This window comes from Choloepus didactylus, chromosome 4 (assembly GCF_015220235.1).
Source record: "Choloepus didactylus isolate mChoDid1 chromosome 4, mChoDid1.pri, whole genome shotgun sequence".
Classification (NCBI taxonomy): domain Eukaryota; kingdom Metazoa; phylum Chordata; class Mammalia; order Pilosa; family Megalonychidae; genus Choloepus; species Choloepus didactylus.
The window spans coordinates 174,299,303-174,309,212 of record NC_051310.1 but is presented as its reverse complement, the minus strand read 5'-3'; the positions used below and the strand labels follow the sequence as shown (position 1 = coordinate 174,309,212).

At 37.1% G+C, this 9,910-nt stretch overlaps 1 protein-coding gene across 1 annotated transcript; it reads right to left on the bottom strand.

Moving 5' to 3' along the window:
* Nucleotides 1–7,370: 7,370 nt before the first annotated feature.
* LOC119530781 (dnaJ homolog subfamily B member 6) lies at nt 7,371–8,927 on the bottom strand. Its single transcript, XM_037831553.1, has one exon. It carries the CDS (start codon nt 8,771–8,773, stop codon nt 8,048–8,050), a length of 726 nt encoding a protein of 241 aa, XP_037687481.1. The 5' UTR covers nt 8,774–8,927; the 3' UTR covers nt 7,371–8,047.
* Nucleotides 8,928–9,910: the final 983 nt, after the last annotated feature.

The window sequence follows — 9,910 nt, the reverse complement described above, 5'->3', positions numbered from 1 at the left end:
GGTCAGGAGAAGGCAGCAGCTTCTGCCAACAGGTGCCAGGGTCCTCAACCTGGCACGAGTTTAAATCAGGTGCTTCTCTTTGGGAGGAGAATAGTGTTGGATGAACTCACCTACTAGCCAGGTTAACAAGGTAAGGAATTGGGCAAAGAGAACATGCAGAAAGCTCAGTGAACAGAACTAGGGCAGAAGGTCTGGCTGTAGGAGTGATTTTTGGTTGCGGTTGGGAAGAGGAGAATGTTAAAGTCCTACTGGAGAGGTAGAGGAACATGTCAGAAACTAGGCAGTCCTGACAAGCTGCTGCTTATGTAAATGTGATTCTCTTGCTGCTCTCTGGCAAATTTTTAGTTGTCTCCTCATTTGCTGAGTTAAAAACACTTATGTGTGCATAACAATTTTGTCACTTGAGCCTCAAATGACAGAGCCCCATGCTTTTCAACAATCTTTAAATACTTATAAAATTTAAAAATTTTTAGGTGAACTCTGAGGTCTAATAATTTGCACAAAACATTTCTAGGGACAGAGAATTAAAAGGTAAATGTATTTTCTCTAATGGAAAATATAAAAGAATGTTCACATAAAGACAGTATATGTTTACTGTGGATATGTTACTCATTCTCTTGAGCATCCTTCTTCTTGTTTCTGAAACAGAATGCTATGTGGGACTCTGTCTTGGGTTTCATTGAAGCCCTGAAGGCTGAGAACAAAGCAGTATTTGCTGAGCATTCTCCTGTTCCAAAGTGAGGGAACTAGACTCCTATGTTAGACTTGCCAAAGAGGTGGTCATTCAGAGTGTGAAAGCACTGAGATGGAAGAAGCCAGTGGCTGGCGTCCTGAGGTATTCGTCTCCCATCCTCCACCATGGGGAAGGATGGCCAAGTGCTTCCTGCTCATCTCAAGCCTGTGGGAGGCAGAGCTCAACAAAGAGATTTGGGGGATGTGTTGGACTGGTGTCCTCCTCAGGCCTAAGAGCTTTGAGGGTAAAAAGCCATTGGCTATTTTGGAGGAAAACTGTACTTCTACTAATGGCAGGGGCAATGGTGTTTCCTATGAAGGCTCTACAGAAAAGAGAAATAGCCTCAGGGCAAGGCTTCAAACAGGCTGCAGGAGGTGATGGGAGCTGTTGATGGGATCCCAACAAGACCACCTGAATGGGTCAGCAGGATTACAGGCATCACCTCTGTCCTGGGACATGCAGTGGGAGGTTTCCAGTGGGGAAATCTGATTCTCTTAGAATCCCACAGAAGTATCCTGTGAGTGGAAACATACACCAAACCACCCAGAGAACACCCAGACAGCAGAGGCAGTGTGGTTTCCCTCCCACCTATCCCAGAAGGATCAGAAACCATGGAGAGGGGAAGGAGGGGCAGAATAGCAAGGTGGGGAATTGGAGTGGGTGCCAAGGTGACCAGATTTGCCTCCGCCTTGCAGGCTTCTTGGCCCGGAGCAGGCACCAGCTGGGGGAAGTTTTAACTTTGAAGGATGTTCAAGATTTGATTATTATACTGCATCACTCATTTCAGTTACTTAAAGAGAAATTTATTTTGGCTAAAAGTGACCCAAAGACTTTTATTATTTAAGAGAATGATGGTTAGGTTCATTTGTCAACTTGGCCATGTGATGGTGTCCAGTTGTTTGGTCAAGCAAGCACTAGCCTGGTTGTCACTGTGAGGACATTTCATGAACTTAAATCATTAGTCAGTTGATTGCATCTATGAATGATTACATCTACAATCATCTGATCATCTGATCAGTTGAAGGCTTTAAAAGAAGTGATGATTTCAGCAGTCAGAAAAGAGAATTTCCATCTCTACTTCAGCCAGCCAGCTTTTCCTGGGGAACTCAGTGAAAGCCTTCATTGGAGTTCCCAGCTGCAAGCCTGCCCTGTATAATTTGAATTTGTGCATCCCTGCAGTTGTGTGACAATTTTTATAAAAATATCATAGTATTTACAGATATTTTCTGTAGGTTCTGTTTCCCTAGAGAACCCTGACTAATACAGAAAGTGACCAGAAAAAAATTTATAGGCTCTCCTTGAGATTTCATCCTTGGGCAGAGGAAGAACTAGTCCAAAGAGTGAGTTCAATGGAGCATGTGCTATGTGAGTGTGTATGTGCATGATAGTGTAAGTGTGTGAGGTGTGTAAATGGAGGGAGGGGGGAAAAGGGTTGTGCTGGTAAAAAAAAGTTGGTTGTTTGTACCTTATGAGGTGATAATTAATCAAGTAAATGGTTATACTTCTCTAGCACCCTGGATAAAATTCTTTTGAATGCCTTAAAGCTTATATCTAAGACAGCCACTCTCTCATCCGAGAATGAGCACCTTGAATATTGATTTGGTACCATGTTCCCTAGCACATGTCTGGCATATAATAGGGGCTCAATAAATATTTTTTGGTTGCAAACAGCTACTTGGGGGTAGTATCACTTAGTGGTTGAGAACTTGGGTTCTGGATTCAGAGAAATCTGGGTTCAAATTCCAGCTCTAACATTTGCTAGCTCTTTGATTTAGACAATTTTTAATATTCTTTCTGTGACTCGGAATCCTGTCTGTAATATAGATATAACAGTAGTTCTACCTCTCTGGACTTTTCAAGAATTATTTGAGATAACGCATATAGATGTAAGTACATGGTCTGACCAGTTAAGTGCACAGTGCATAATAGTCATGACCATTATGATATTTTGTGAACTGTTGCTGCATTTCTTCCCTCTTCCATGAAGAGTCTACATTCCTCACAGATAGTGCTGATTTGAGTTGATTTTTGGCAAAGGGAAACATGCTATTTTTAAGAGCTGGTTAAAATAGTCCTTCCCTCCCTCCCTCCCTTCCTTCCTTCTTTTCTTTTCTGCTTAGAGTCAAATATTGGCAGGAACAGAGGCTGAGGTTTTAACTAGGAAGAAGAACCTATGTGCGAATTGTAAACACTAAGTACCACAAATGCATTCTGCTGGGTCAGGGCTTGAGTAGCCTTAATGCCATTATCTTCAATTCTCTTTTAATGCGTGAAAATTTTGGCCTAAGAAGAAAGCAAATGGTTTATTGTTCCTTAACGTTTGCTTAGTAAAGCCATTTGGAAAATATTTCAGAATATCTTATGAACAGGTACTGAAGTGCATAGAAGCTATAAATATGTCTACTTATACATATTTATTGAGCATTTTTCCTCTTAAAACCATGGGTTTAGGTAGACCATAGTTTAGCCCATAAATATTGAGCTTCTCAATTTTTCAAGTCAGAGTCTCTACTGCCCTGATAGAATAGGGGCTGTTAAAGCAAAAGGAGCATTGAGGAAGCAGGAGACAAGCCTCTTGCCTGTTATTTAAAAATAGATTGTGTCTACCGCATTCGTAGAATAACAGCCACATTAATATTCCAAAGAAAAACCTGGTATTCAATTCTACAATGAAATATTGTATCAATAGACCTTAGTTTGCTTTTTAAGACCATTTGCAATTTTAAGAAATTTTCTATTACTGGCACCAAATTATTTTTATTCAACTGGCCACGGTTGGGAGTAAAACTAGATTCTGTTTATTGAATATTATGTTATATAACAATCTAATTATATAGCCAATACAAGGATATCATCTATGTTTTTCCACACCAACTGTGGTAGAAAGGAAATTTAAATATTATGAGGCCTATATTATATGCCCCCTTTGACCAAACAGATATGTCAAGATTATTCATAAAAAAAAGTTTCTCGTTTTAGAAAATACAAGTGTTACTAAAAGTCACTCAGTAAATAGTGTTATAGTATGCAAATAATTCAGATAAAATGTATACACTTACAAATATGTTTCATACCAAATGAAAATAGAATGAACTGCGAGGTTGTAATATGTGTACTCTATGTTCACAACGAACTTTTTTTTCATCAGATTTAAAGCAGTCAAATAACCATGGATATAAAAAGAGGACTGGCAGGGACCCCTTTCCTAGTTCCATTGCCAACTAACATTGTAACCTTCAGCAGATCAACCTCTCTGAGGTTCAATGACCTCATCTGAAAGGTGGAGGTATGATTAAATAATTTATAACGTTTCTTTCATTATGAATTGCCATTATTGAAAAATAAATTTCTTGTTTAGAAAAAAGAGAGAAAATGTGCTGTATAAAATATTCTCATTATAAAACAGAAAATCATGAACTTAGTCTCCGTGTGACCCTTTTAAAAAAATAGCTTTATTGAAATACAATTGATACACAATAAACTGCAGATTTAAAGTGTACAGTTTGAAAAGTTTTGACAGTTATATACATCTGTGAATATATTACTATAATTAAGATAATGAACATATCCATTACCCTCCAAAGTCTACTAATCCCCTTTGTAATCCTCCCCTTTTTGTCCCCCACCCTCATGCCCAAGCAATCATTGATTGGCTCTCTGTTGCCAATCAATTGTTGTCTGTGGTTTGGTTTGCATTTTGTAGGATTTTATATAAATGGGATCCTACAGTATGGGCTTTTTTTCTGGTCTGGCCTCTGTCACTCTGCATAATTATCTTGAGATCCATTCATGTCGTTGCATGTGTCAATAGTTTATTTCTTTATATTGCTAAGTAGTATTCCATTCTGAGGACATGCCACAATTTATCCACTCACCAGTTTATAGAAATTTGTGTTCTTTCCAGGTTTTAACTATTACAAATAAAGTTACTCTGAATATTCGTGTATATGTCTTTATATGGGCATATGCTTTCTCTTGGGTAAATACCTGGAAGTGGAGTAGCTGGATCATTTGGTAGACATCTGCTTAACATTTAATCAACCACAAAAGTGATTTCCAAAGTGATTGTACCATCTTACATTTCCCATCAGAAGTGTATGAGAGTTCCAGTTGCTCTACATACTTACCAACAGCTGGTGTAATCAGTCTTTTTTAATTTTAGCCATCCTATTGGTTGTAAAATTGTATCTCATTTAATTTGTATTTCCCTAGTTGCTAATGATGTTGTGCATCTTTTCATGTGTTTATTTGGCCTCTGTATGTCTTCTTTATTGAGATGTCTGTTAAGTATTTATCCTGTAAAAAGTTAAAAAAAAGTTGTTTTCTTATCTTTGAGTATTGAGAGTTTTTCATATATTTTGGATTTACTTGCTTTTAAGATTTGTTAACTGTGACCATAGCAGTGCTCAGTTTGGGGCTAATCATTATCAGTCCTGAGGTAAGATCTTTCTGTTACTCTGCCCTGTGCCCTGAGAATTATGAGGCTCCCTAGTCAGGCTGGTGGGAACTGGTACTGTTACCTCTAACTCTTTGGAGTGGTTCTTGCTTGGTCTTGAGCAATTCAAAAGAATGTGTGTTGATCAGTAATCATCCGAAAATTGATGGGGCAGCTGCAGATCTCTGGTATTCCTTCTCTATGCAGTTTTCTCCTCTTTGGTAATCTGTCCTGAGAATTCTAGCCACCTGGGTCTCCTCAACTTGAGGAATCTGCTGGGCACTTTCTGGTTTTACCATCCTTCAGCATGGCTTGGAAACTCAAGACAGTAAGCTGGAACTATTTGGGGGCTCATCCTGTTTTATTTTTGTTTCTCTGTCTATCAGAGATCCACTGTCCTTTATTGGTTGATATCCAATATCTCAAAAGCCTGTTTTTCATGTTTTTGTCCTTTTTTGTTGTTGTTGCATCAGGCAGGAGAGTAAATTTGTCCCCTTTTACCCCATTTTGGCTATAACCAGAGTGATTTTTAACTGTTCTTCCTTCAAAGTTTTCATAAAGCCTTAATGTTAGCCACTGGCTATTTAGGGGCTGAATTTGCTCACTTACAATCCCACTACTATTAACATGTGGGTGTATGTTCTTCCAGTCCCCCCCTCTCTTTCAATAACTTTATTGAAATACAACTGATTTACTATACAATTCACCCATTTAAAATGTACAATTCAATGCTTTTAGCATACACAGATATATGCAACCATCACCATAGTCAATTTTAGAAGATTTCATCAGCGCAAAGAGAAACCCTGTAAACTTTAGCTACCATTCCTCCTCTCTACCCCCATCATTGTCCTTTCAGCCCTAAATAACCACCAATCTACTTTCTGTCTATAGATTTGCCTATTGTGGACATTTCACATACATGGAATCGTATTATATGTAGTCTTTTGTGACTGGCTTCTCTCACTTAGCATATGTTTTCAAGTTCATTCATGTTGTAACGTATATCAATACTTTATTCCTTTTTATGGCCAAACTACAGTACATTTGGTTTGCTAGTACTTTGTTGAGAATTTTTGTGTCTATATTCAGAAGAGCTATTGCCCTGCAGTTTTCTTGTCATGTGATTTTTTGGTCTATTTTTTGGTATCAGGGTAATGCTGGCCTCATAGAATGAGTTGGGAAGTGTTCTCTTTTCCTCTCTTTTTGGAAGGATTTGTGAAGGATTGGTATTCGTTCTTTAAATGTTTATTAGAATTCATAAGTGAAACTATCTGGGCCTGGGCTTTATTTTCTTCTACCCAGCTTTTTGATTACTAATTCAATAGCTTTACTTTTTATTCAGGTCTATTCAGGTTATCTAGTTATTTTTTAGTCATTTATAGTAGTTTGTGTCTTTCTAGGAATTGGTCCATTTCATCTAAGTTAAATTGTTTACTGGTAAATAATTATTCATTATAGTCCTTTATAAACCTTTTTATTTCTGAAGATTTTTTTAGCAGTGTCCCCTCTTATTTCTGATTCTTGTAAGTCATCTCCTCTGTTTTTCCCTTGGTCAATCTAATTAAAGGTTTCTAAATTTTGTTGTTGCTCCTTTTAAAATAAAAATAGTTTCACCGATATATTTTTGTTTTCCTGTACATGTGTATATGTGTTTTTTACATTTAACTCTAATCCAGCTGGAATTCATTTTGGTATATGATATGAGGGAGGAAGCTCTAATTTTAAAATAGGTAACCTATTCTAGTACCATTTACTGAATAATTTATCTTTCTCCAAGGATTTGAAATGCCACTTAATGATATGCACACTTTTACATCTACCATGTATTATTTCTAGCCTTACTATTCTTTGCTTAATTGTATCTGCCTATTCTTATAACAGTCATCACATTGCTTTTGTTCTTATTTTAGCATTATAAAATCCTCTAGTAGCTGGAAGGAAAATCTCCTTCTCATTATTCCTTAGAATCTTTTTGTTGGCTATTTCTGCCAATATATTACTCCAGCTGATCATTAGAATCACTTTGTCACATCACCTCCCCCCCCCCCCAGCCCACCCCCACACTCATATTTCCTTTGGGATTTTATTTGATCTGAAATAAATTCATATAATTTTCTGAGAAGGACTGACAGTTTTCAATATTGAATCTTCACATCCGGGTTACTCTCTTACCTTTTTTTTTTTTTTTTTTTTTTTCCATTCATGAAAGAATGCACCAAACACATTAGCATTTATTTTCTTTTTTTTTAAGCAAATGACAAAGACCCAGTTTACCAGCTTTACTTTTTATAAACCTAAGCTTAACATTACATATTTAAACAATCGTCAAAACTTACTAAGTTGCCAGCATTCATGCAGGACTAGAAAACATCCTTAGTTTATATTAAACCAGAAATGTATCACCATTAATGTATTAATATCTTTCACTACTAAATACTGAAAAAAAAAAAATTATTTTTGTAGAAGATTCATCCTGGCAATGTTAACTTCACAGCAGACTGAAACTACTTGGCTCACATTTCAAACAAAATGGAAAGAGCAAGATCCATGCTGGTGTTAGTGTACAATTTTGTCCTAGCACTACTAAAGAATCACGGTTCACCTTGGATTAAGTTTAATAAAAAAGCAAAGTGCATACAGAAATTTACAACAATTTTAAAGACAAAAAGAAAAAATGGTCCTATCAATGTGGTCCCAACAATCAACTCAAAAGTCTATGACAAATAGGTGCTCCGATGAGCTGTTTATAAATACTTTAGATTAGGTACAGTTATACCGAAAGTAGAGTTCGTTTGAAATCTTCAAAAAAATGTTCCTGTTAATCCTCAAATGGTGCTTGTTATAGTTTAACATTTCTGTTAAATGCGTGCGTTGAATTACTTGTTATCCAAGCGTAGCGGCTGCTCCTTACCATTTATCGTTAAGGACTTTAACTGGCCATCTTCCTCAACTTCTACTCTTTCTTGACCATTCTCAGTAATCCTCTTTGTAGTGATTTTTCTGCCATTAACTATTTTAGTAGAAGTTGATATAGATGTGAAGTTGCCCATCCTACTACCACCAAAGGATGTTGAAGAAAATGAAGTAAGGCCCCCATGCCCCAGAGAACCAAATGATGTAAATCCTGTATCAAAAGAAGGAAATCCACCTCCAAAAGATGGAAATCCACTGAAGGAAGAGAAAAAAGATCCTGTGCCCCTGTTTCTGGCTCCATGGAGGCCTCTTCGATTTCCAAAAAACTCCTCAAATGGGTCTTCAAAGAAGTCAAAAGCAAATGGGTCCCTTCCACCAAAAAATTCCCTGAAGACCTCATCTGGATTACGGAATGTAAAGCCAAACTCAAATGGACTGTCAAAATGACTTCCACCTCCACCACCACCATTTAATCCTTCTTTGCCATATTTGTCATAGATGTCCCGTTTTTTAGCATCTGATAACACCTCATATGCCTCAGCTACTTGTTTGAATTTTCTCTCTGCTTCTTCTTTATTCTCAGGATTTTTATCAGGGTGCCACTTCAGTGCCAATTTACGGTATGCCTTTTTAATATCCTCAGGTGAGGCATGTCTCTGCACGCCTAGAACTTCATAGTAATCCACCATGTTTTAACAGATTGTTGGAATAAATCCCGAGGAGGTTGGCAGCCAGCGATAAGAAGGAGAGGCAGGGCGGTAGGGCCCGTGGTCTCCTCTCAGCTCCGTCACGGCTGGTACTGGTGGAGGCGGTGGTAGCGATTCCTCGCGCTTTCCTTTCTCCCTCTCTTACCTTTTAACATATTTTTAGTGTTCCTGGCCACTAGACTCCTAAGCCTCCCAAAGTGTAACTATGGAATTATCCTTGAATCTTTCCTTTTAGCAAAAATTCCCTAAAGTACTTTCTGGCAATATTTCTCAGATCTGCTCTTTTTTATTCCCTCCTTCTCCATCATGGCTTTATCTCTAACAAATCTCTTGCCAACTTGTCTCCTTCCCATTCATGCTTCTCATACTTGGAACAATTATCTTTGTTTTGATCATATCATTTTCTTTTCTAGAAAGTATAGTGACTCTGAATTGCTTAATTCAATCAGATAGACCTTTAATTCTGATTCTAAAAATTTTTCAGTTTTCATACTATTTCTCTCCCACCCCAGTGTACATTTGTATTCCTCTCCTATTGCCCACTGGTTTGTACTTTCTACCTCGGCAAAATAAAATTATTTGTATTTCTTTACTTTGGCTAAGCGAAATGCAATGTCATATACAGTTAATCAATGTTTATCTGCAGATGATCATACAGATACACTGTTTTGCAGTATTTATTACTCCCTTCCACAAAAAGGCATATCCCTTCCATCTTCCAAATTCCTGCTCAGAACACAGTTCAGACAGGAAGTATTTCCCTTTTAATGCTACTCCAATCATTCCAGCAGTTCTGTGTGATTATATCTATCCAGCTGTAATTGATTGCACAAGAGGCTCCTTCTTTAAGAAAGTACAGTGTGCAAGCATGTACAATGTATACAGGATTATGATTGCTTTTATAAATTTGATTCACAGCTGGATTCTTTTAAATGTTAGCTTACATTTTCTGTGAGCTATAAAGTTTAAACTGGGAAATATTGTTTTAAGTGTAATATTGCTTCAAGCATGTGAAGTCTCTATGAACTTATACATCAATTATAAATAAGTAAAATGAATTGCTTCAAAAATGTATGGAACAGTATAAACCTTAGTATAATTAAAAATATTCAAAAATTT

Coding starts and splice junctions, on each gene's coding strand:
- LOC119530781 (XM_037831553.1), bottom strand. CDS start 8,773: ATGGTGGATTACTATGAAGTTCTAGGCGTGCAGAGACATGCCTCACCT.